At 38.3% G+C, this 27,524-nt stretch overlaps 1 protein-coding gene across 5 annotated transcripts in view; it reads right to left on the bottom strand.

Moving 5' to 3' along the window:
• PLCB1 (phospholipase C beta 1) overlaps positions 1-27,524 on the bottom strand; it is a 751,601-nt gene that overhangs the window by 721,162 nt on the left and 2,915 nt on the right. For 3 of the 5 annotated variants that reach the window (XM_034947108.2, XM_034947109.2, XM_063601095.1), the window contains exon 2: positions 12,674-12,763. In XM_034947108.2, the coding sequence (XP_034802999.1) occupies positions 12,674-12,763 (90 nt within the window). The remainder of the gene's footprint in view (positions 1-12,673; positions 12,764-27,524) is intronic. The other 2 variants (XM_003821362.4, XM_003821363.4) reach the window with 1 other exon arrangement.

Genomic DNA, 27,524 nt, shown 5'->3' with positions numbered 1-27,524 from the left:
TTCACACAGGTGCATTGTTTGCCGTGATGCAATATAATTTCCAGACCACTGTTCCTAAGTGGAGTTTTGCACAATGCCAGGGAGAAATCTCATGTAAAATCATTACCACAATCCCCATTCCCTATAGAAGCAGAATAAAAAACCAAACATTCTAACAGGAGAAATGTGAATTTTACTATCCTGAAATGTATCGTGTAGAGGTGATGAAAGGCAAACTTCCTATCACACCTGAAATTATCTAGCTCTCTCTGGTTTGCCCAGTTGAGTGTATGTCTCAGTTAAGGAAGGATTCCTACAAATTGATAAGAAATGACATAATGCTACAATTTAATAAGATAACATCTGCCTTTGTATCCCAGAAATGAAAAATTAGCTATAAAATAAAATAGTTACATAAGGTCATTCTTTTTATTTATTTATTTTTTTTTTATTATACTTTAAGTTTTAGGGTACATGTGCACATTGTGCAGGTTAGTTACATATGTATACATGTGCCGTGCTGGTGCGCTGCACCCACTAACTCGTCATCTAGCATTAGGTATATCTCCCAATGCTATCCCTCCCCCCTCCCCCCACCCCACCACAGTCCCCAGAGTGTGATATTCCCCTTCCTGTGTCCATGTGATCTCATTGTTCAATTCCCACCTACGAGTGAGAATATGCGGTGTTTGGTTTTTTGTTCTTGCGATAGTTTACTGAGAATGATGATTTCCAATTTCATCCATGTCCCTACAAAGGACGTGAACTCATTCTTAAAACCACATTCACTCATTCAAGGGTGCAGCTAATTTAATTAAGTATGGAATTTACACAGTACTGTGATCTAAACAAGGGTCTCAAAAAACACAAATATAAGGTTAATAAACAGGACTTGAATTCTGAGGACATGTTTGGTAACGATAAAACAAACAGCTAATACCTGTAACATTCAGGGAATGGAAAGTTAAAAAAATTTTCATCGACAGAATATAATAAAAAACTATTTTGATTCAACCTTAGATATTGAGACTAATTCTAAAAAAATCCTAATAATTTATTGCCTTACTAAGCACAGTGTAAGGAATATTATCCAGTCATAGTCAAATAATTCAGAATCTGGTAGGGCCTGTAGTTGCTCATGTGGAGTGTTACTTCTGAGCAGAAAGTAGGCCACGTCACAGGCAGGAAAGGCAAAGTGAGCACATCCTTTCAGGAAGTTTACTGAATTAATTTGTAAGGTCAGCTTGCTTTCTATCTGTGTTCACCTTGGCTGTACATTAGAATCAAATGAGGAGCTTTCAAAAAAAAAAAAAGTCCAATGTTCTGACCACATCCCAGACCAATTAAGTCAGATTCTCTGGAGACAGGAAGCCCAGGCAGCAGCGTCCTTTGAGGCTCCCCCTGTGATTTCATTGTGCAGCCCAACTTGAGAATACCTTCTTCATACAGTTTGTCTGTTCCTAGCAAATGTACTAGGCCTACTGAGGTTTCTTTTTCAAACAAATCCAAGGAAAAAAATCCTGCAGGCAAACTTAACTTTACATATTAAACAGGTTCTTTAAACAGCAAAAAGTTAAGAGCCAGAACATAGAGCCAGACTGCACTGCCACTGTTGTTTCTATTCCTGACTCTGCCATTAACCAACTGTACAACCAGGGATCATGACATAACCTCTGTTCACACTTCAGTTTACTCACTTTTAAATGTAGATAATAGTAGCACTGTCATTCATAGGATTATGGAAATGACGAAATTGCATAGGTCTGTTAACACACACTATATATATGTGTAAGTATACACACACTATGTATGTATATACGTAGCACGGCATATAGACACACTATGTATGTATATATGTAGCATATATGCACTATATACATACTATTATAGACTATAAGTATACCTATGCTACATATACTATATAAATATATGTATAAAAATACGTATATGCTATAAATATACAGACTATATATTATTAGAATTGTGTCTGGCAAGGATAAAACAGCATATATGTGTTTGCTGTTGGTGATGCTAAGGATAACAAGGATAATGATAACAACGATAAAAAGGTATGTGCAAAGTAAATTAGTGAATATTACATACTTTGCTAGATTTGAGAAACTTATTTATAATAGGTACCAGCATCCTAACAAGTCAGTTGTTCAAAGTTTGCATTTTTGCCTTTTAAATTACTTAAAGTAAATTTAAAATATTTTAAAGTGGAAGAAAGTATTTATTTATTTTAATATTTTGTGTGTGTGTGGTAAATGTTTAAATAATCCAACTATCAATCTAAATTTATTTTACCAAAAGACAAAAAGAGACTTGTCTTGCTGATTAAATATAGAAAGAGCTTGACAAGTGATAGGTTTGGCTGTGTCCCCACCCAAATCTCATCTTGAATTCCCCCATGTTGTAGGAGGGACCTGGTGGGAGGTAATGGAATCATGGGGGCAGGTCTTTCCTGTGTTGTTCTCATGATAGTGAATAAGTCTCACAAGATCTAATGGTTTTAAAAATGGGAGTTTCCCTGTAGAAGCCCTTTTCTCTTGCCTGACACCATGTGAGACGTACCTCTCACCTTCCACTATGATTGTGAGGCCTCCCCAGCCACGTGGAACTGTAATCCTATTATACCTCTTTCTTTTATAAATTGTCCAGTCTTGGGTATGTCTTTATCAGTGGCATGAAAATGGCCTAATACAGTAAATTGTACCAGTAGTGTGGTATTGCTGAAAAGATACCCAAAAATGGGGAAGCAACTTTGGAACTGGGTAAAAAGCAGAGGTTAGAACAGTTTGGAAGGCTCAGAAGAAGACAGGAAAATGTGGAAAAGTTTGGAACTTCCTAGAGACTTGTTGAATGGCTTTGACAAAAATGCTGATAATGATATGAACAATAAGATCCAGGCTGAGGTGGTCTCAGATGGAGATGAGGAACTCATTGGGAACTGGAGCAAAGGTGACTCTTGCTATGTTTTAGCATAGAGACTGGCAGCATTTTTCCCCTGCCCTGGAGATTTAGAGAACTTTGAACTAGAGAGAGATGATTTAGGGTATCTGGTGGAAGAAATTTTTTTTTTTTTTTTTTTTTTTTTTGAGATGGAGTTTCACTCTTGTTGCCCAGGCTGGAGTACAATGGCATGATCTTGGCTCACTGCAACCTCCACTTCCCAGGTTCAAGTGATTCACCTGCCTCAGCCTTCCCAGGTAGCTGGGATTACAGGCATGTGCCACCATGACTGGCTAATTTTGTGTTTTTAGTAGAGATGGGGTTTCTCCATGTTGGTCAGGCTGGTTCCGAACTCCCAACCTCAGGTGATCCACCCACCTCAGCCTCCCAAAGTGCTGGGATTACAGGTATGAGCCACCACGCCCGGCCTGGTGGAAGAAATTTCTAACCAGCAAAGCATTCAAGAGGTGGCTTGGGTACTGTTAAAGATATTTCGTTTTATAAGGGAAACAGAGCATAAAAGTTCAGAAAATTTGCAGCCTGACAATGCAATAGAAAATGAAATCCCATTTTCTGAGGAGAAGTTCAAGCCGGCTGCAGAAATTTGCATAAGTAACAAGAAGCCAAATGTTAATCCTCAAGACAATGGGGAAAATGGCTCCAGGGCATGTCAGATGTCTTCATGGCAGCCCCTCCCATCATAGGCCCAGAGGCCTAGGAGGAAAAAATGGTTTTGTGGGCTGGAACCAGGGTCCCTGTGCTGTGTGTAGCCCAGGGACTTGGTGCCCTACATCCCTGCCACTCTAGCTGTGTCTGAAAGGGGCCAATATAGAACATGGGCCATGGCTTCAGAAAGTGCAAGCACCAAGCCTTGACAGCTTCCACATGGTGTTGAGCCTGTGGGTACACAGAAGTCAAGAATTGAGGTTCGGGAACCTCTGCCTAGATTTAAGAGGATGTATGGAAACACCTGGATGTCCAGGCAGAAGCTTGCTGCTGGGGTGGCGCTCTCATGGAGAGTCTCGGCTAGGGCAGTGCAGAAGGGAAATGTGGGGTTGGAGCCCCCAGTCCCAACTGGGGCACTGCCTAGTGGAGCTGTGAGAAGAAGGCCACCATCCTCCAGACTCTAGAATGGTAGATCCACCTACAACTTGCACCATGCCCCTGGAAAAGCCACAGACACTCAATGCCAGCCCATGAAGGCAGGAAGGGGGCTGTACCCTGCAAAGCCACAGGGGCGGAGTTGCCCAAGGCCATGGGAGCCCATCTCTTGCATCAGCGTGACCTGGATGTGAGACACGGAGTCAAAGGAGATCATTTTGGAGCTTTAAGATTTGACCACCCTGCTAGATTTTGGACTTGCATGAGGCCTGTAGCCCCTTTGTTTTGGCCAATTTCTCCCATTTGGAATGGCTCTATTTACCCAATGCCTATACCTCCATTGTATCTAGAAAGTAACTAGCTTTCGATTTTACAGGCTCATAGGCAGAAGGGAATTGCTTTATCTCAGATTAGACTTGGGACTGTGGACTTTTGCGTTAATGCTGAAATGAGTTAAGACTTTGGGGGACTGTTGGAAAGGCATGATTTGTTTTGAAATATTAGGACACGAGATTTGGGAAGCTCCAGGGGCAGAATGATATGGTTTGGCTGTGTCCCTACCCAAATCTCAGCTTGATTTCCCGTATGTTGTGGGTGAGACCTCTTTCTTTTGTAAACTGCCCAGTCTCAGGTATGCCTTATCAGCAGCATGAAAATGGACTAATACAATAATGTCTCCATCAGTACCATCAACAATCTTGAGTTGGCAAGAAAATGAACTACAGAACAACCAAAAATGCCTACTCTACCTACAACATTTGTAATTCAAACAAAAGAGCATGGCATTATATCAATACCAAGTACCCGGGGATTCTATTTGTAACAAAGTCAAAGGAATTTTCTCCGTAACAGGAAGTAAAATTATGAACAATATGCAGAATGCATTTCCTTCACATATTCTGCCAATCCATTGTCTTGAACCATTTTTTGGCATCAAAAAGTACAAATATTCCATTATAATAGCTTCACAGCATGGAAAGTATCCAATTTAATTTCTCCTAAAGTAGTGGGAAGAGCTAAATATATGCAACTTATGAAACCAAGGAACAATTTTGTAATTAAATTATATTAGGAGTAATGAATTTTTGTGGTATTACATGTTTCTAAACTCTGGTGACAATGTATTAAAACAAGCATTGCTGTTGTTATGCCCATAATGAAGTGTGGTGATGGTGACATAAAAATTATACTAATGCATTTCTACTCTAAAGATGATTCCAAAGAAGCTGCAATGAAACCATCTCAAAATGACTAGCCTAATTTTAAAATATACTTTAAAAGGCTACACTTCAATTAGAAATTCTACCAAAAAATCATGCATCACATCCTCTAAGAAGAACTTGTAAATGATTCCATTCTAATAACATTTATTTGTATGTTGTGTCTACATAAGCTAAGGCATCATGACATGTCTATTCTACGCTAGCCAGAGTTCACTGGTGCAAAATCTTTGAGGAGTCACAGAAGTGAAAAGAAGATAATGTTAATAAAAATGGAAAAACTTAACCTGGAAGTTGATATGGTGAGGATAGATTTGTTCCTCAGCAATCTGAACCTTGGCTTAGTGGCTAAACTATCCTCAAAAACACTAAAAGTTTAATCTCTAAGGTCTTGGTCAGTAGGGAGGAAGAGGAGTGGCCTGATGCCCATGTAGTTGTCACAATCCTAAAGTGATATTCTTAGGAAAAAGGCACAGGCAACCATGATTGTGTCCAATTTTTCTTGTGAATAATACAATTTTCTCCTATCAAAGTCCTCTAAATCATCTTAAAAGTTGTTCCATATGATGCTTCAAATTTCCAAGGGTCCAAGAAACTTTCACCTATGATGGAGTATTTATTAGCGAATTATCCCCAGAGGGAAAGTCTTTTAAACAATAAATCCTTCTTTTGCCTTCCATGGCTCTGTTCCCACAACATTATGAAATACATAAATAAACATCTTATTTGCCCAAACAGACCTAAGCTTCAATGTTTCAGATCAAAAGACCACAGCAGAGTCTAAATAGAAAACAAGTCAGTGTTGCCTTGAAGAAGAAAAAAGGAATAAAAAGATATACATAAATAAATGGTCACTTGGTTTTCAAAACAGCACATTTTTGTGGTCTCTAATACTTATGGACAATTGTTTGGTCAGAGAGTAATTGTTTATTATGTAGCAATAATAAAAGCCACCACAAAGGATGGAGAGTTTACAAAGTAGCAGGTGTTATGCTAAGTCATTCATTTTACACATTGAATGTTCACAACAACACTAAGAGAGTAATACCCACCTTATAGATAATGAAACCAAGGCTTTGATTTTTAAAGAGATTCACTGAGGGTGACTCATTAAATACACAGCAGAGCCAGACTGTGACAATCCACATCTGTCACAGCTTCAAAGCTGGTTTCCTCAACCAGCTTTGGGCTTCCCAAATTAGGACTGTTTTAGGAAAATCAGACTTGGCTTCAAATAAAAGTGTTCACCTAATATGTTCCAATCTCTCTTAACCAAGGAATCATTTTAAAACCCTTCGTTTGGGGGCATCTATATTAAGTTGTTAAGCACTGTGCATCTGCATTAAGCAGTTCCTAGATAAGGATTCTAGTAAAAGTAGTTTATTTTAGAGGTGGTTTTAGAACACAATCAGGAGTGGAGAAGTGAGACAGGAAGGGAAGGAAGCCCATAAGGGGAACATTTTCAAGCCAGTTGCCGCTGTGGGTAACTGGGCTTAATCCCACTAGAGAGTTCTGGGATATAATATAAAGAATGCACCTTTAAGTTATCCCACCCAAGAGGTGAGGGAGCTGTGGTATTTATCCACTGAATCCCATTGGTGAGGGTGAGTGTGAATTGCCAGGAACTTCTGGGCAGCTGCATGGGTAGCAACATGAGTTCTAGTAGCCAGACAAAGCAAAAGAATGCAGGCACTGGCCAGCCACTGGAGCCCGGCTTATGTTCTCAGGAGTGGTGAGGAAGAGGGTGCGGGTATGGCACTGTGTCTGTTCTAGCTATTAATATCATCAATACTGGTGAAGGAAATTCAAGGAAGGTGAAGGAAAGGACTTAGTCCCCAGATGCTGCTGCTTAGTCAACAATGACTGACACACTGCTCCAGGCCAAGGAACAATCCCAGCCCTCACAAAGCAATCCTCACGTGAATTTTGCTGGTTTTTTTCCCAGATAATGTAAGTTATTGTTTCAACTTTTAGAGAAAGCTACCAAATAAAATAAATAGCACTTATCTTCTAAATTTATAACTACATCATTGCATTTAATCACTCAGTGGACTCTTGAATGACCTATCCCATTTACTATACACAAGAAGGGTCAAAGGTGACAATTTTGGGATACCCTAGAGAAGCATATCCCAAAGAGAAAGCCCCACTGCTAAAAATCATTAATGAAATGTGTGGTACCCAGTAGTTCTTTATGGAAGCCAGACCATTTTTAATAGGAAATCACTAGATTTTCTTGTTGACATTTATGATGCATCATTCAAAATATTTTTGAACTCTGGACTCATGCTGAAAAATGTCACTGTGACTTATGTAAATATTTAACTTTTAAACTTTGCTTTTGAACTCTATGGAAATTTAAGGTTATCATAAGAGAAGACTATCTATGGTTGCCATTAATGGAAACTGAATCATCACTCTGTACAAACATCCAGAATGGTGTCTCATGCAAATTCACAGGGCAGAACAAGATGGCAGATGGCATGAATGGTAGAACCAATCTTTCTTGTCCTAAGTCTCCAGAAATGACTAAATATGCAGGTATAAATTTAAATCTCTAATATAGGATCACGGGTAAACAAAATGAATTACAATTTTGAACCACAAAGTAAGAAAGGCAGAAAATAAATGAGATAAGAATGAAGTAGGAAATCAGAACCCAGCAGTCCACAGGCATTAAAACATAACAGATCTTTGGGCCATCCAAACCAGGTAGTGAAATGTCAGCTCTACGAGTGATATGAAGAAACTGAAGTTAGAGCTCCACCTTACACCAGTCCTCATAATACATTACATATGGATTAAAAACCTAGATTAATAATGGTGATGAGAAGGAATCAGAAATATCTTAAAGGAAGCAAAAAGTGGGGAGGTAGTTGGAATGTAACTACATCAAAATTTAAAGCTTCAAGTCATCTTTTGTTACCCCTAAATTAGATGTTAAGAAAGTCAAAGACAAACCACAGACAGGAAGAGTGTAATTGCAACATTTATAACAGCTAAAGGAGTACATCTAGAATACACAGAGAACTGGCCACACAAGGGCAAGAGATATAAATAGGCAATCCATGTAAGGAAAAACTGAAATGATCAATAAATGTATGATAATATACACAGTTTACTAGCAAATCAGGCAATGGCAGATTAAAACAAGGTGATATAACAGTTGCATCAGTTGGGCAGAAATTAAAATATTTCCTATTACTGTTTGTTGGGCTTAAGAAAACAGTTCCACTCATATAAGACAGGTAGGGTTATAAAATGGTACAGCCATTCATTATAATTTAGGATAGGTATAGCCTTAAATCAGCAATCGCACTTCTGAGCATTTACCTTAGGGAATCCCTGACCCATATTCCCAGAGAGGGCTACACACAGCTGACTATTACTCCATATTATAGGATTCTTTGTAACCCCAAATTAGAGACAAACACCAAGAATCCATCAGTGAGAACTTCTGTATTCTTAAATAAAATGTGGTAATCAATTCTTTAACATACGATAGAGCAATATGAAAGAATGTGATACATACACATGTACTAACATGAAAAATTCCCTAAGATAGACCAATTTAACGGAATGATATAGACACACATGTACTAACTTGAAAAGTTCTCTAAGACACACTATATGGTAAAAAGGAAATTGTGGAATGGTTAATATGATGTGACAGTATAAAAATGGACATAAGCAAAACAAAATGAAATATTTCCATAGTTACACATGCACAAATTTATTTAAAAGAGACCTAGAAAGAAACCATGAAGCTATTACTATTAGTTGACTCTGAATAGAGAACTAGGATTGGAGTCAATGGGAGAGTGCGGTTTAAAGATAGTTACATTGCTTTACTATTTTACAGATAAAAAGATATTTGTATATTATCCACAATATTAAAAATAAATAAAATTTGTAACAAAAAAGAAAGTAATGGGAGTTCTTCATGTAAAACGTGTGTTCTTCCTCCCATTCCTTTTCAAATTTAATGATGTGTTCCTTTTCCCTTCCCCCAAGCTCCAGTTTTATGAAGACAAGGAAGGGTTTACTGAACTATATTGAACTTCTTGGATCTGAACTAGTGGTGACTAGTTTTATTTTTACACCAACCTTGGCACAGAAGCAGGGCATCAGGTTGCAAGGCAAAGGTCTAATTTTTTTCATATTCTAGCAGGATAGGTTTTGATTAGCTCTTTAACATTGACACTTTTTTCTTCTTTAGCCTTTCTTTCAAAACCGGTGGAGCAGATTCTTATAGTTCACGTGGTTTTCACAGCTAACATTTCCTGTGTTGGTTTCTAGTGTTCACATGGCACGGATCCAAAGAAAAGTTATAGCCTAATGTAGGCCACCTCTCAAGTACTCAGGCTGTGCAGGACTCCCTTCTCACCCATGACTTACAGATAAATTCATCCTCTTCACATCACCTACACTTACACAAGAAAAACCACTCTGCTTAAAATAGTCATATTCAGAAACTCATTTTTGCTCATTTTATTCAATAAGATTTACAGAGCCAACAATACAGTGAAAAGAATTATTAAAGTAAGTCCAGAGCTGGTACAAAGCATGAACATTTATCCCTAAAAATGATATTCATATTTATCTGCTTCCACCAACTCCAAACATCCTGTCAGTGTTTCACTAAAGCACATTTCTGCTACCTAAAAATGACTCGCTAGCTTTAGTTTTTAATTCCTAAATTCATCATCTGTGCTGTCTTCTTTGTCACCTATCATTTCTGTGGTGACAAATCAAAGGAGGGGTTTTGGAAGGTAGCATGTCATTGTCTACAGAGGGGAAAGCCAGTGGCTTGAAATAAGTGGCTCTGATACAAGATCTGATGTAGCCATGACAAGAGAAGGACATGCATAGAACATCATAAAATGTGGCCATTTACCTCCAATGCTATAAAAAAGAAAAATAAAAAACACTTGTAAAATCCCCTCTGCTAGGGATTTCTGCTCACCTCTGAGCAGACTAGGCCTCAGATGATTGCTAATCCAAGTGCTTTGGTATAAGCTTCGTGGACCAAAGAGGGAATATATTGCAAGAAGCCCAAAGGAAGAAGAGAGGCATATTACAATAAATACCAGTGCAACCTTCCCAACCAATGGAAAACACAGTGTATAAAATCAAGGGATAAACTTAAAGGTATCACATTTTTTTTTGTTTTCTGAGAGATTATCTCTATGGTACATGTGGCAGATTCCTAAAACTAATTGCCAGATAAAAAATATTTTTTAAAAAGTGGCCCTCTAAGTAGCATCATGAATGTACCATTCATTCATGTACCTTCAAATGATCTTATGCAAAAATACCCACTAAAAGCTTGGCGTGCCATCTTTTATTTGCATGCACCATTTCTTCTAGCACACATTTACTCTAATTCATCACTTGGAGTCGTCCATCTCCTAAAAGTGGATGAATCACTCTTACTGGTTCCAGGGCTGGGCTTCAAGCCAGAAAGAAAATGACAAACTTGAAAGCATGGTAAGTTTAATTTTTTTTTCTTAAATCCTCTCATCTTTTGGATTCTAAGATATATGATCACTAAGAAATAAGCCTCCAAATTCTGATAAATGACTGAGAGATGACTTTGGCATTTAGAAAGTGAAAAGTAAAATTCACTATTTCTATCTCTTGGCTAGAACTGTTAAGAGTAATATCCATGAAAAGAAAAGCAATAACGTGATAAAAGGAATTGCTACCACATTATCTGTTTCGCTTGGTCATAAACAGCATTACAACCAAGATTTAAAAGTTTGTGTAAAAAATGAAAACAAATTTTCCTGTATTTGAAAATAAGCATGGGTCAAAATACTGGGTTCACAATAGAGATGCAACAAAGAGCCTTTGGTCCTAAACCCTTTTTCTTTATTAAGGATATAAATATTGATGATTGGTCTAGAGGGGAGCTTAACTGAGTTGCCATGAATTATTTAAAAATCCCAGAATATCTTCCGTTGCTTTTATAGAAGCTTGATCTACAAGTTGAAAAATCAAACTGACAGTTTGGTCTCTCGTACCAATACCCAACCTTTAGAAATGCTCTAGGCATTATAAGTACATCGTTCATGAATATAGTTTCAACAGTTCTAAAAATATCCTTTAGGAGAAGAAAAAAACACCCAAAAAACAAAACCTCTTGCAAGCCATTGTTTTACACATAACAGCAGGAAACCAAACAGAATGTCTAAGCCAAAGTGATTAACACACCCAATAATAAATGTAAGCGTTAAGTAGGAAATCTTACTCATACAATTTTTGACATTAGCATTGGGTCTGTGGTTTACCTCCACTTCTACAGCCACACATGGTTCCAGGGCACAGTGATTTAGAGTCTAACTCCAGGACAACAAGACTGAAATTCACCTTTTGAATGATGTGTAAACAGGCTCATTCAGGAGTGGCCCTGAGACCAGACACAGGTATAATTGAGCTTGCCTCAGAGACAGAAGGCAAAGCTGACAGGCAACTCCAGGAACTTTGGATATAAGAAACTAAAGTAGAGTTTTGAAAGAGCTAACAATTTGTTCCTCCTTCATCAGTAACTGTGGAGGTTCCAGCTATTTTAATGGTATACTATTACTGTTCTATTGTTTTCAGTATGTATTTAGCATTCTCAGTAAGCCCTATCCCATTTCTCCATATATCAAAACTTAGAGAACAAAAACATTCTATATTCTGTGGCCTCTGAGGTTCAAGTGTAGGACTGTGGCAACGATGCTTGAAATAATAACCACTTTCCATGAGTGTTCTCATCTAACTGCCCATTAAACTCCAAATAAATGTTACGATCAGCAGATATTCTACTTTTTAATAATTCAGTACAGAATCATCAATTGGTTTCATAACAAATGAGATAATAAATTCATGCTATTGTGGGCAGAAAGCTAATTTAGTAAGAAATTCCTGACAACTGAAGGAATAGGCTAAAGGGATTTTATTCTTGGTTTTCTGACATGAACAAATTATCAGGGCCAAATTCCTGCTGATTCTGAGAGAGTCCTTAATGAACAGCACAGGGGAAAAGAGAGAGAAAGAAAAGCCAAGGGGTAAGGCTATTGGGTCAAAAGTTATTTTCTCATCATTTTTCTTCATCCTTTATGGGTGGGGACTTAAATCAGTAACGCTGACTAATTATGTGCTACGCCAAATGTAATTCAAATTTCCCTGTTCTTATCCTAACACATAATATAAACAGAACCAAAAATACCAATTGCTGTAGAATTTAGCAAATCTAATATTTCAAACTAGTGACTTTGAAAAGTCCTAAGTCCTAAGAATACCTTAGATATTCTTTAAAAGTAGAACCTTTAAATAAACTGCAAAAGATCTGTGAAATGGATGTTCTTCTATAGATAAGATACATAAATACTTTTCAAAGTAGTAAACGACTGAAAAATGTAAGAAAGGCGTACCTCATTTCTTACCTTGTTCTGATCTGTCCAGTAAAAGAAAAATCCCTGAGGGTCAGTCCTCAAAATAATTGGAGTAACAATAGTTGAGTCCTAGAAATGTAAGAAGAAACATGAATATCAACATATATCACTGTAGAAAAATCTATCCAGGAGTTATTTAAGAAGTAATAATTGTAGAGATTCTCCAAAGTAGTCAATTATTAAGAAAAATTTCAAAAGAAATTAGACATGGCATTTTTAACTTCATGGAATTATCCATTATGTAACTGAGGTTCTTTCCTAATAATCAGAAGACTTATACATAACTTGTAAGGGAAAAAGCATTATGATTTATTGATTAAGGTATGTTTTCTATTAAAAATCTATACTTAGCTTTTCAAGTAATTTTAACACTAAACATCATTACTTATTTTTATGATTAATATTAACTAAAATCCATGCTTAAGAATAGTATTTTAAATTACATTTGTTCCATAAAATGATTTTTAATTGTAATAGAGTAAAACATAGTATTTGAGCATCACTGTTTCCAAGGTAACAGTAAATAAGGCCATCTTCTACATATTCAGAAAGATACATACAAACTTGTTGCAAATTTCAATTTTACATGCTAAAATAAAACATCATAGGTAAATAGTCTTCTGAGTTTAAAGCATGCATAGTATAAAGCAAAACTTGGATACATTGTAATTATAATATTAAACATTTCTAAAATATGTGTTCTTTTCTCTTAGCAATTTTCAGAAAGACATACCATCTGCACAAGAAAATACATGTCACTGGATATGGATTTTTATACTGAAACACTCAGGCCTTTGCAGGAATTGCATCTTTTAGAGAGACATAAATTGCCAGTTTTTTCAATTTTTTCATACACATAACCATAGTGTGTCATATCATCTAGCTTATTAAAAGAACTTGTAATGAAAATTAGAACTTGCAGAGATAATTTTGGCATTTGGGACTTTTTTCTTCCTAATGGGCAGAGCAGTATGAATGATTTTAATCTACATATTAAGTTTTATTGTAAGAGCCTGGTTCTGGAAAATGTTCTCTGGGTTCAAATTCCTGCCTGTCCCATCTCAGTGCATAGCTTTACACAACTGAAAAAAGAAGGGGATAATCATAATACCTAACTCAGAAGGTTGCTGTGAGAAATAGCTAGGATAATTTGGGGTAAAGCATCTGGGCATGTTTGCCACATAAAAATGTTCATTATTATTATAGTGGATTATAATTAAAAACAGATGTATCAAAATACTAAATGTAAGTTTATCAGGATATTCTGTGTTACTGTAGTAAAATATACAGAACATAACATTTACTCTTTTCTAATATGCCTTTCAGTGGTATTACATGCATTCACCTTGCTGTGCTGCCATCAGCACCATCCATCTTCAGAACTTTAAACCTTCCCAAATTGAAATGCCACATGCATTAAATACTAACTCCTCATTCCCTCTTGCCCCTATAACCTGGCAACCATCAGTCTTACTTTCTGTATCCATGAATTTGACTACTCCAGGTAATTAAATAATTTGAGTATTCTAAGTAGTTATATAAGTAAAATTGTATAATATTTGTCCTTTTGTGTTTGGCTTATTTTATTTGGCATAAAGCCCTAAAACTTCATTCATGGAGCATGTGTCATATCTCCTTCCTGTTTAAAGATGAATAATATTCCATTTATGTATATGCCATGTCTTGTTTATCCATTCATCCACTGATGAATATCTAGGTTGTTTCCACATTTTGGCTATTGTGAATAATGCTGTTATGAACATAGGGGCACAAATATCTATCTGAGTCCTTGGTTTCAGTATATACCCAGAAGTGGAATTACTGGATCATATGATAGTACTATGTTTAATTTTTTGAGGAACTGCCATTCTGTTTTATGCTGATATTCCATATATACATCCTTAACATGCAGTTTGAAAAATATCTTTTACAAGGACTGTGCTGTTGCAAGGAACTTCAGCTAGAATTTTTAAATTTCCCCATTACTTCTAAATGTCAAAAAAAGACATTTGGAAATAAACTTGATATTATAATGAAAGACTAATTTTTAAAATAGTTTAGGCTTCTTTCATGAGATTGCATGCATAACAGCTCACACCAATGTTTCCAATAAATCATAGCAATATTTTCAGTCCTGTTTTGTTACTTCTAGAAGTTGCCAAAATAAAAGTTTTGACAGGCTGCACACAGCACACATTCCCACTTCTAGAGGACTTTAGAATAAACTGTAGGTGTAACTTATCTTTTTCAGGTCAGTTTCTTTTCTTATCAGAGCATCTGACAAAATTCTAATCAAAATCTTGGTGGCGATTCCCTGCAAGGATCCCATACAATCAAATATTTAAGTGAGCAGAATAAAACTTCTCAGGGAGGCTGAGGCAGGAGAATGGCATGAACCCGGGAGGCAGAGCTTGCAGTGAGCTGAGATCGCACCACTGCACTCCAGCCTGGGTGACAGAGCGAGACTCCGTCTCAAAAAAAAAAAAAAAAACTTTTCAAAATTTATATTTAGGAACACTGTTCTATGCTGCCTAGTTTGTTTCAGATACTTCCATTTCTAGCTTATTCCTTCCCCTCCTTCAAAATTAACCCTTCTTTGTTCAATGTTTTCTTGACCCCACTCTTCCGGCCACAGTTCCTCTGTTAAGTGATCATTTATCTTGGCTCCCTGCCCACTTCCTTCATAATCACCTCTAACATTCCAAGATCAGCTGGAACTTGGCATTCTTGCCATGCAAAGTAGGATCTGACCCAGAAATATATGAATGTCTATTTTCAATTCCACCTGCTTGTTTTCCCACCTCCCACATAGCTGCTAGTATCTATATTCTCCCCATACCAAAGTAGCCACTCAACCCAGATCCCAAATATTCTTAATTGTCAGAACATATGCCCAGGTTTGAAACTTGAAATATGTGACCATCCTTCACTGACAAAGGAGCTGCAGATGGGTTGCGACTCTTGGGACCTTTGACTGTAGAATGATGAAGACAGCTCTCAGATGGTCTATATTTTAATCCTTTACCTCTCCATCAACATCTATAACATGTGTGTATTTCATAAGATTGTGGTTTTTAAACTTGCATATGCATCAAGTTCACTGAGAGATCTTGTAAAAACACAGATTGCTGGGCTCTTTCTCCAGAGTCCCTCATTTAGTAGCTCTGGGACGGAGTCTGAAAATCTGGACTTCTAAGAAGCTCATGGTGATGCTGATGCTGTTGGTCCAGGGGCCACACTTACAAAACCATGGATGTAGGCCTACAATAGGTGAGGCTTTGGGTCAGGAATAGGATGATGTTTACCTCCAAGAACACCTGTGACCTTAGAATGCAGGCAAACCGTATCTTGTGAGTATATTGCTTCTAAGAATTCAACTCTAATTTACTTAAAGTTATAAGATATTTTTTCTGATAAATGTTTGTCTGTAAAAAAGAAAACCAATAAACATACTTGTCTTAAGTTAGTAATAGCAGATAATGTTCAGTAAATTTCTACTTGCTGCTCTTTATTTGATAGAATATGTTTTACTGTCATTCCTATATCATCAATAGTGAAGATTAATATAGTAATTAAGATGTTATTTAGTAATTTACATGAATCTCTAAAGAGTCTTTAAGCCAAATCAAAAACAATCAAGGGGCAAAGCAAAAGACCTTAACAAAACCTCGAAATCCTGAAGAATGAGAAACAATTCAGCAAGAAAAAAAAGAGTCACTGGAATCAACATTAACATTACAATGATTTGCTCATCAATGCACTGATATAAGTCAATAATAAATACTAAAGAAACTGAGATGAAATGACAAAGGCACTACTAATCCAAACTCACTTCTAATACCAGTATACCTTTTTATAAAAATCCCTGACTGAATAGTAACTGATACATTCTCAACATTTGCTCTGAGCCAATCACTGTGGTGAACTTCACGTGGCTTTTCTCCTTTAATACTTACAATAACTTAAGAGGTAGACACTATTATTATTCCCATTTTACAGATACCTAGACCAAGGCTTGTGCTAAGTAACTTCCTCAAGGAAAGCCAGTTAAGCTGGTATGGGAAGCACTGGAAATTAAACCTTCAAGTACACGCTCTATAACAGTGCTTCTCAACTTTTTCCATTATTGCCCTGCAAGGGAGGCTTTTTAGGTTTTTATTTTTCTAATCATCCCCCATGACATTTCAATATTGCAGATAGGCTGAATATCTGTTTATATGCTGTATGTATAACTGTGCTTTATACCAAAAAAAAAAACAAAAACAAAAACAAAAACAGTAAGAAGATTTCTTTTGTTCCCCAAAACCACTTTTCGTTTCCTTGGAAGCGACATGGCCCCTGTTGAGAATGGATGCCCTATACTGGTGCTGTCCAGTACAGGAGCTGCTGTGGCTCCCTTGTGACTACTGAGCACTTGAAATGCGACTGCTGAGACTAAGATGTGCTGCAAGATTTCAAAGACTAAGAATGGAAACAGGAATAGAAAATAGCTCACTAATGATTTCTGACATTGATTACATGTCAAAATGGCTACAGTGGATTAAATTAAATATAGTATTCATATTAATTCCATCTGTTTCTTTTTTACTTGTTTTAATGAGGCTACTAGAACATTTACAAGTGTCCTATGTGGCTCACGTTATATTTCTGTTAGGCAGGGCAACTCCAAACCTTCACAGGGACACTCTTTAACAGGGAGATTTCTCACAAAGCAATCTCAGTGCTCTTGTCACACAATTCCAGCAAGGCAGTTTATGGTTTTATCCACATATGCAGCTACCATTTAATTTTTAACATTTAAGTAGTACAAAATAAATCTAACTTCTTCTCTAAGTGTCAGTTCTTCAATATCTAACTAGAGCTGTCATGTTGCTACCCTCTGAGCTACGCTTTACCAGGCGGAGGTATGTCACCAGGTTTATCGTGGCCTCCTCCCCAACAACTCACATGTTGAAGTCCTAATCCCCAGTACCTCAAAGTGTGATCTTATTTAGAGATAGGGTCTTTACAGATATGATTAAGTTAAAAGGAGGCCTTAGAGTGGGCCCTAATCCAGTATGACTGGTGTCCTTATAAGAAGAGAACATCTGGACACAGGCATGTACAGAAGGAAAATGATGTGAAGATGCAGGGAGAAGCAGGCCATCTGCCAGCCAAGATGAGAGGCCTGGCACACATCCTTCCCTCACGGCCCTCAGCAGGAAGCAACCCTGCTGACACCTTTATCTCCCACTTCCTCCCAAACTGTGAGAAAATAAATTTCCGTTGTGTAATCCACCCAGGCTATGGTCCTTTGCTATGGAAGTCTTAGTAAACTACTACAAAGCATAACCCTAAACCTCAAGGCTCATGTCAAGGGCCAGTCCACAGACCCATGGCACATTCCTCAGCACCACTGTCAGAAAGTCTCCTGGCCAAGGTTGACCACAATTCTCACTCCACAGCGATTCTCATGTTTTTATGGTATTACAAGAGAACACACATGAATAGAGGCATGCACGTCTAAACTAATCGATACCACAGAGTCAACAGGAAATGTAACAAGCGATGTTCCACAGGGATTGCCCAAGACTTGCATCAGGAAGCAGCAGGGCCAAATACAGCAAAGAGAGACACTGGGGGGAAAACAGCTATGCAACGGACAAAGAGTTCTCAGGGTCACAGAAAATCAGATGTGATGCCTGTCAAACTAAACATGAGCAATACAGCCCTGACTATGAAATGAAAACATTATAAACGTAGTCTTGGATGCCAGGTGAGGAATTAAGATCATTTAAGTAAAACATCCATGTGTATCAGCATTGATGAGACTTTTCCTCCAGGAGTGTCTCTACTCTGAAATTTCCCAAAATAAAGAAAAGCAGAAGAGATGAAGAAGGTCCAGAGTAGAGGATGCAAAACAGTGGAGAGAAGCAATGTGAAGATACTGGCTTCCTACAGAACAAGCAGAAAAATCCCTTTTAACACAATGTAGGGAAATGTTGGAAGAATTGTTCTTCAAGTGTCATGCAAGATCCTTCAGATAATCCACGAGAGAACCAAATTAAAGCCCAGATCCCAAATCAACCGAGGTGCTCCTGGCTTAGTGGGGGCATCAGATGAGAAAAACCAATAATTTCAGTAACATATAGCTCTGGTGGGTATGCAGTGGCACCTCAATGTGCTTTTTAATTTGCATTTCTCCAATGACTAATGATGTTAAACATCTTTTCATGTACTTATTGGCCTTTGGGGTGGCGGGGAGGGCAGTGAACTGGCCGGATACTTTTAAAAGCATAGTATATCACTGATCATTTTCATCAGTGGTTCTCGACTGGGAGCAATTTTGCACCCCAGGGGACTTTTGGCAATGTCTGGAGACAATTTTGGTTGTCACTACTGGGAGGCTTTGCAACTGACACCCAGTATCTAGAGCGAGGGATGCTGGTAAATATCGTATAATACACAGGCCAGACTCCACAACAAAAAACTACTGGGACCAAATGTCAATGGTGCCAGGGTTGAAAACATGGTTTTGATGGTTTCTGGTTGACTTTATACGTCTAAAATCCTGCAAGGACCTACGCAGTATATATGCAGGCCCTTGCCATCCAACCACATTATCTGAGCCGCACTCTCCTGTGCTAATTCTGCTTCTCTCCTTCAAAATCTTGTGTTCCTTGGCTCTTTGGAATACCCACACCTGCTGTTCCCTCCACCTGACACATTCTTCTACTCATGCTGGCCTAAATCCCACTTGTCATAAATAGAATTTTCCAGGGAAACCTTCCATGCTTCCTATACTCACTTGTACTTTTTTTCCTTCATAGCAGTTATAATGAAAATAATTGTACCTCTATTTGCTTAGCATCTGTCTCCCCAATAAGGGCAGGCATGAAATCATTAATCATCATCAATCCACAACACTAGCACAATGCTTAAAAGAGACATGAGTACATTTTTAAAGTATGACTGGTGAATGAATGGATGAAGGGGTGGAAGGTACTGCAGCAAATAAAAACAAGGAAGATTCTGAAAAACATCAGTTGGGGTTGCTGGGAGCCACGTTGCCCACAGCCATGATAAAGAAATTTCAAAGTAGTGGTGAGGGCAGAAAAAGACTCTGGAAGGCTGAGAAGAAGTGGGTAGGAGGTGAGGACAGGGAGACAGTGACTATAAGTTACACTTGCATAGTAGAGGGAAGGAGATGAAGAAGAAGACGGTAACTAAAGGAGGAAAAGGGACTGGGGAACATTGTGTTGGTTTTGAGGTTGGGAATTTTACTAGTAAAGGCATATTGCTATGTTCTTAGGAAAGCTTCAACTGAGGGGAAACTCATATAGACACTGTTAAAAGAAAGGGGAGTGGTGTCAGATAATAATGAAGTCAGGATTCAGAGATGCCAGGAAGGTCGAGCTCCAAAATATAAATGCAGAAGGTGAGGTATTTCTCAGGGGCAGGAGGGCAGCTGGAATAATGGAGGTGGCCCAAGTACATTAAACGAGGAGTGGAGAAAGGAGGAAATTAAAAGCATTGTTCCAGGGACTTCCATTGCCTCTGTACACAAAGAATAGTGTAGGTGGAAGTTCATTATAAATCAGGTTTAGAACTATGTCTTGTTACTTTTCTCACTTTAGCAATAAAGCACAAGTATTCTTTTTTCTCTCTGTGAATCATTATCGTGATAGGATGTTTTCACAACCATGTATCTTTTGTTCTGTCACTCCCAATGCTTCTGAATTTCTTTAAGGGCTTTTCATTGCAATATTTGGGTGTATGGGTGAGCATGTTTTTCAGAAAAATAGGAACTAATGGTAAAATTTAGAATATGAGAAATAAATACATTAAGCATCATCACTTTCAACCAATATTGAATTGCAGTGTAGTATACACTCAATCTTAAGACATATTTGGACCTTAAATGAAATCAGCACTGTAACAGCAGTGAGCTCTGCATTGCCAATAAATAGTTTCCTTCTCAAACACACATGGAGAAATCCCATTTAAGAAGGCCACAGAGTCCCTTAGGACCCTAGGAGATGTCAGATGGAATGGAAGGACAAGGAGCAAGGTGTTCCAACCAATGTAACACAACACCTCAAAGGTCACAAAGGTCTCATAGGAGCATGACTGCCCTCCAGGTCTGCCTCAAGGCTGCACACTCCCCTGTGTGAACCCACTGTGAGCCAGACAAACACCAGACAGTTCCTTCATTCCACAAATATCCCCTGAGCATCAGCACCTCCCAGTGCCAGGCCTATGCTCTCCCCTAGGGAAAAAAATAATAATGATAATTATAAAGCTATAGCCCTCCAGAAGTCCTGCTCTAGTTGTAATATAAACAAGGCCTATCTACCTCCCTGCACAAGTAATATGATCTGGCCTCTCAGTTGACACTGTCTTGCATTCTGCATCGTGCTTGAGAGCAGGCAACTCACCCTCTACATTTCCTTCATGTCTACCATATTCTTATTCTTTCACGGTCCATGATTTCTATGAGAGGCCATGGGACAAGCCTAAATAGGAATCAGCAAAAGACAACATTTACGCGTATGTCGAGAAGAAGAAAAGGTGGAGTAACAGATATAAAGAGTCTTGCTGAATGCAGAAATGTCACTTACTCGACAATGAAAAAAAGACCTTTAACATCATACCTGAATACCTGTCTTTCCACATGCGTGTTTCCACGCTGACTGACTGATGTAGAATATCTTTAAAGACTATAGAGCATACATTGCCCCCTCTTTTTTTTTTTTTTTTTTTTTCGGAGTATCGCTGTGTCGCCCAGGCTGGAATGCAGTGGCGCGATCTTGGCTCACTGAAACCTCTGCCTGCCTCCTGGGTTTAAGTGATTCTTCTGCCTCAGCCTCTCGAGTGGTCGGGATTACAGGTGTGCGCCACCACACCCAGCTAATTTTTGTATTCTAGTAGAGACGGGGTTTCATCATATTGGCCAGGCTGGTCTTGAACTCTTGACCTCAAGTGATCCACCTGCCTTGGCTTCCCAATATGCTGGGATTACAGGCGTGAGCCACTGCAGCTGGCCTGACCTTTTTGTCTCAAAGCAGCAATGAGGTTTTCCAATGCTCACACATCTTGCACAGTGTAGACAAAAACGGACTGTACATACACCATGAAAAAGAGCTATTTTGAAGACAATAGCTCAAAAACTGAGTTTGCAGGGATCTAAGCTTCATATGTATGAATCCTAAAAATAACAGAGATTCTTTGGAAAAGTCTATCAATCTCTTTAAACTTGTATTCATTTAGACTCTATTAAAAGCTTTTTGTTGGCCACGTTCGGTGGCTCACATCTATAATCCCAGCACTTTGGGAGGCTGAGGCGGGTGGATCATGACATCAGGAGTTTGAGACCAGCCTGACCAACATGGAGAAACCCTATCTCTACTAAAACTACAAAATTAGCTGGGCGTGGTGGCACAAGCCTGTAATCTCAGCTACTCAGGAGGCTGAGGCAGGAGAATCGCTTGAACTGGGGAGGCAGAGGTTGCGGTGAGCCGAGATTGCGCCATTGCACTCCAGCCTGGGCAAAAAGAGCAAAACTCCATCTAAAAAAAAATAAAAAAATAAAAAGTTTTTTGTTGTTGTTGTTGTTACTAAAAGGACCCTGTTCGGGGACATCATGGTAGACTGGAAAGGACACTGAATTTGGCCAGGAGACGTAGTTTTAAATTCCTATTCCAGATCTACTTAGTTATGTGCCCTTCGACAAATCACAATCACTAGCCTCGATTTACTTCTATGTGAAATGCAAAAGACGAACCCTTGCTCTTTTTCCTACCACCCGAGGTGGTCTTGATGACTGAACAGGGGTAAGCAGGGCTGCTATATAAGCATGAATGCCTGCTATTAGGACTTAGTCTGGATATTGAATTCCAGAGGAAATATTACAGTAAAACTTCATTTTACTCAACGGTAGTACTGAAGGAGAAAACTATGTAGGATACTTAGATGATTATTATATTTAGGACTGAAAGCTGTGAAATCCTAGAACCACAAAAGGCCATATCAGCCAGGATTTGGTGCGAGAAACAGAAATTTCCTTGAATTTTGAAGATAAAGGGACTTAATATAAAGTAAGCACTTGACAGAAAAACTGGAAGGGTTGGAGGAGCAGGCTTTAGGTTGGCTCTCCATGAATGATCTCAGAACATAGCAGCACAGACCCTTGAGGAGAGCTATTGTATCTACCACATTCAGAAAGGTGAGAAATCAAGAAGGAACTCCCGGGGTCCAAAAAAAAACACCAGCTTTGTTGAAGCCAAAGAAGTGTAAGCTGCCAGCAGGGAGTGGCCACTGTCACCACTGCCTCTCAGAGACACTGAAGAACTATTACAGAAAGTCCCACCTCTTTTAGCATCTCACGTATCTGTAGAAACAACCCAAAGGATGCAGGAAATTGGCCCCTTTAATGTTTCTGCCCTCCATATCTCATATGCATGAATTTATTTGGTGGAAATATTAATTTTCAAGAAGAATGTTCATCAAAAAGGAGTCTGGTAAATGTAGCTTTAGAAGTCCAGACTTTGTATTATAAGAAGTCCTACTAAGAGGATGTAGGAATCGATGCTATGTGAGATTCAACCATATCCAACACAGCACACCTAGGGAGGATCATGATTGGCATCTTTAACATTTTTTGACCAGATCAATTGCTGATTCGCTCTATGGTTTTCCAGCTTCATGAGCTCATATAGCTTCTTCTATAAAATGGATTAAAATTAAATTAAATTTCCCTTACTCTTAACTATTTCATAGACAACTTCCAAAAAAAATTGTTTTTTTTTAAATGGCAAAATAATATCTTAATCTTCTAGATATCAATGCTATATATTAACATCCATGTGACTACTTCAGGTAAATGTTTTCTTTACTAACTAATCCACTTTCTGTGATCTTGTACATTAAACGTCAATTCAGTAAAAAGAAACAGAACATTAACCAAATATTGTAAACAAAAAAAGCCCTTGAAGGCCAGGTGCGGTGGCTCACACCTGTAATCCTAGCACTTTGGGAGGCCGAGGCGGGCAGATTACCCGAGGTCAGGAGTTCCAGACCAGCCTGGCCAACATGGCAAAACCCCCGTCTCTACTAAAAATAAAAATAAAAATAAATTAGCCGGGCATGGTGGCGTGTGCCTGTAATCCCAGATGCTCCGGAGGCTGAGGCACGAGAATCGCTTGAACCCGGCGGCAGAGGTTGGCAGTGAGCCGAGATGGTGCCACTGCACTCCAGCCTGGGTGACAGAGCAAGACTCTGTCTCAAAAAAAAAAAAAAAAAAAAACCCTTGAAATAAAAGACAGATGTAGGATGCTTTTATTTCTGTTGTAATATAAATAATTGTAATATAAAAAAATAACTTTTTTCCAATTTTATATAATAGTTTGTTACTCAATTTATAATAATTTAGTTTCTTGATAAATGTATAGATTTAGTCAACCTCAATTAATAGGTACATGCAAACCATTTTTGGAATACAAATTTAAATAAAAATTTTGAGAATTAACACGTGGTAATGATAATAAAATCAAACATTAGCTCTTAAAGAGATCAGAGGAAAACCAGAGAGACTCTTAAAGAACATAAGCATCCTTTATAATCTATTCCAATTAGTTAGTTCCTTTATATCCTATTTCAGTTAGTTAGTTACAAAAATCAATGGCTTTTTTATGGTCATATATGTAAATGACCTCAGAAATATGTCTATATTTCCTTTGCCTACTTACACATAGGGGCACAAGGCTCTGCTTAGGGGGATCAGACATAGAACAGAAAGGGAAAAGATTAGATGGAATAGACTGTGAAATATGCCTGAGCATTTGGAATTTATGATATGATCTGAAAGGTTGCATGAACCTAATTATTAGCTCCAATAACAAGAAGACCAATGATTTCAGTTACCAGGGGTTTGTTATTTAAGTGGAGACCCATAGCGTTAGTCAACAATTCACCAGCAATCCCCTTCCATTTTCTGCTGGCGCTTCTTGTTCATGATAACATGAAACAATTCTGATAAGGAAACATTTACAGTTTACCAAATCCCACATAAAAAAGTAAAATGTTCCCATTCCATTTATATACCATTGCAGATAAATATAACTTGAAGCTATTTACTGATAGGCTAAACTTTCAAATGAAACTAATAGCCACTGCAAATTATCCTCATTCACCATAGGTGGGGAAATATTAGTGTTAAGCAAGATAAGAGAGAAAACCTATGAGAGAAAATTATATTCCAGCAACAGTACTGTACTAGTCAGCTTTGCCATGCCAATAACAGCCTGAAGGCATTACATTTCCTCTGTAAATTACTAGGGTTTTGTTGAACTGTTTGCTCCTTCAGGGCATTTACTATACCTGCTGTACTTCCCAGACTTGGGACAGACAAGAACAGAATCAATGGCCATCTAAACTGACTGTAAGTCACTTTTGTTGCTGTTGTTCAAGAGGATCAGTTCAGCAATAATAAAAATGCTTTAGGCTGAAGAGGTTTTTTTTAAAGTTTTCATTCAAAGTAAAAATAGCTTATTAGATTAAAAACAAGCAAAACCAAACTATAAAGTTAGAAGTCAAGATAAGGGTTACCCTTAGAAAGGGATGTAGGGACTGGAAGAGAGCACTCAGGAATTCTGGGGCAAGTGATGCTGTTTCTTGATCTGGTACTGATGACATGGCAATGTTCACTTTGTGAAAATGGATCCAGCTGGACACAGGATTTGTGTGTTTTGTTGTATGCATGTTACACTGATTTTTTAAAAAGTTTCAAGTAGTTTTATTGATTTGCTTGCAAAAGAGTTATGCTCTTACACTTAGATTACAGTAATTATTGACTGCCAATGAGAAATTCTCAAAGCTCTTTGGACAAGAAAAATGGACATAACTGGGCAAATTTAAGTGGCTCCTTAGAGGGCATCTGCTAGCCTTCCATTCTAAAATCCACCTTGCACTTTGTAGTTGCTCCATCCACATCAGCCAGCTACCAACTCAGAGAAGTTTCCTCTGTTTCCCATAACCTTTCCAGAGTGAATGCTACTAAATTCCCACCTCGCAAACCCTTTTCCCCTCTGCTCTCTCATTAATCTTGTGAGTGTCATCTTGTCATCATTTACTTGTCATCATTTTGGAAACTGGAACAGCAGATTCCACATAATGCAAAAGTTCTAAGCTTTTGTGTAGGATGCTGGGAAGTGTGCAATATACTAGTATTTCTTAAATTACCTGTTTTAGCTGTGGGGGTTGGAGGTGTGGTAAAGGAGGGAGTTACTTGATTCAAATCCAGATGGCATTAATGCAAATCCAAACTTCTGAGTTTCATCAGACTTCTCAGACAACTTAGTCTAGCAATTATTTTTCCATGTTAGAATATGCTTGTAAGACAGAACGTGCAATGTTAAATTATATACACATATATACATAAATATATTTTATATGGAATTTAAGTAAAAATAAACTTTTGGATTATTTGTAAACTGACTTGCTGTAGAGAATGGATCCTGCTCTAAATTACGTACTTATTTTCCGTGAAACACCTGGATTTTTAAAAGAAGGTGAGAAACCTGATTTTTCTCCAAATTATAAAGTATAAAATCAAAACACACATTAAAGGGAATGGAAGTAAGGTCTGAATTTTTCCACTAGTAGAATAAAAGAGCCATGGAACACCTGCTAATCACTTTGATAAAATTCATGTCCATCTTATTTTTGAGGGACAATAACTTTTTTTTTTTTTTTTTTTGAGACAGAGTCTTGCTCTGTCGCCCAGGCTGGAGTGCAGTGGCGCGATCTCAGCTCACTGCAAGCTCCGCCTCCCAGGTTCACGCCATTCTCCTGCCTCAGCCTCCTGAGCAGCTGGGACTACAGGCGCCCGCCACCACGCCCGGCTAATTTTTTGTATTTTTAGTAGAGAGGGGGTTTCACCGTGTTAGCCAGGATGGTCTCGATCTCCTGATCTTGTGATCTACCCGCCTCGGCTTCCCAAAGTGCTAGGATTACAGGCTTGAGCCACCGCGCCCGGCCGACAATAACTTTTAAAAACATGTTTTATTGAAGGTTGCCTGTATGTCAGGCTTTATACAAAGCAATGCATATGCATTCATTCATTTAACCTCAACAGCTGTTCTGAGTTAGGAAATATTACAATTTGCATGTTACCGTTGAGGAAACTGAAGTTGGGATGCATTAAGCAACCTGCCCACAGTAAGATCTGAATTTGAAAGGTAAGAATGAAGAAACAGAAGGAATAAATAAATGAAAACCCTTCCATCCCTCAGAGGTTGTGCGACAGTGAGACAGAGTGCTTAGGCATGGAAAACAGGGCCAAATCAGTGGCTGGGGGTCCTATTGCACAGTTTACAGTCCTTGCTCTTTCTCTCCATGTCCTGCCCAATACAGACCAAGGCCAAGATCCAGAAGAGAGAGGAGCTTCTCTCACAATCTCCCAAGCTCCCTAGCTTAGATCAAGAAAGTAACTCTCCTTCCACTGTCTACCTCACCAGAATTCTCCCACAAATATCCATAGTCCTTTACACCCACCTCCTACCACCAGAGCCTGCTAACAGACAAATGCAAAACAAAAGCAAAGACATGAGGTTGAATTTTTTAAATATCATTAGGTCAGTCCTTTATCTTCATGCCAAGTTCAGAAGGACAGGTATAGCCTTGATGTTCAGACAATATACACCATGAGTTCTAAAATACTGAAATAGTCAAAAAACTCCAGCTACCTACCCACCCATCCACAGACCCTGGGGACTCCCAGACCTCCCCATGACCAAGCAGCAAAAATATTAACGCCTGGCCCTGGTACAACAGGGTATCTCCAGGATCTATT

This window comes from Pan paniscus, chromosome 21, assembly GCF_029289425.2.
Source record: "Pan paniscus chromosome 21, NHGRI_mPanPan1-v2.0_pri, whole genome shotgun sequence".
In the NCBI taxonomy this organism is placed as follows: Eukaryota; Metazoa; Chordata; class Mammalia; order Primates; family Hominidae; genus Pan; species Pan paniscus.
The sequence above is the reverse complement of the archived record's forward strand: the minus strand, read 5'-3'. Positions and strand labels throughout refer to the sequence as shown.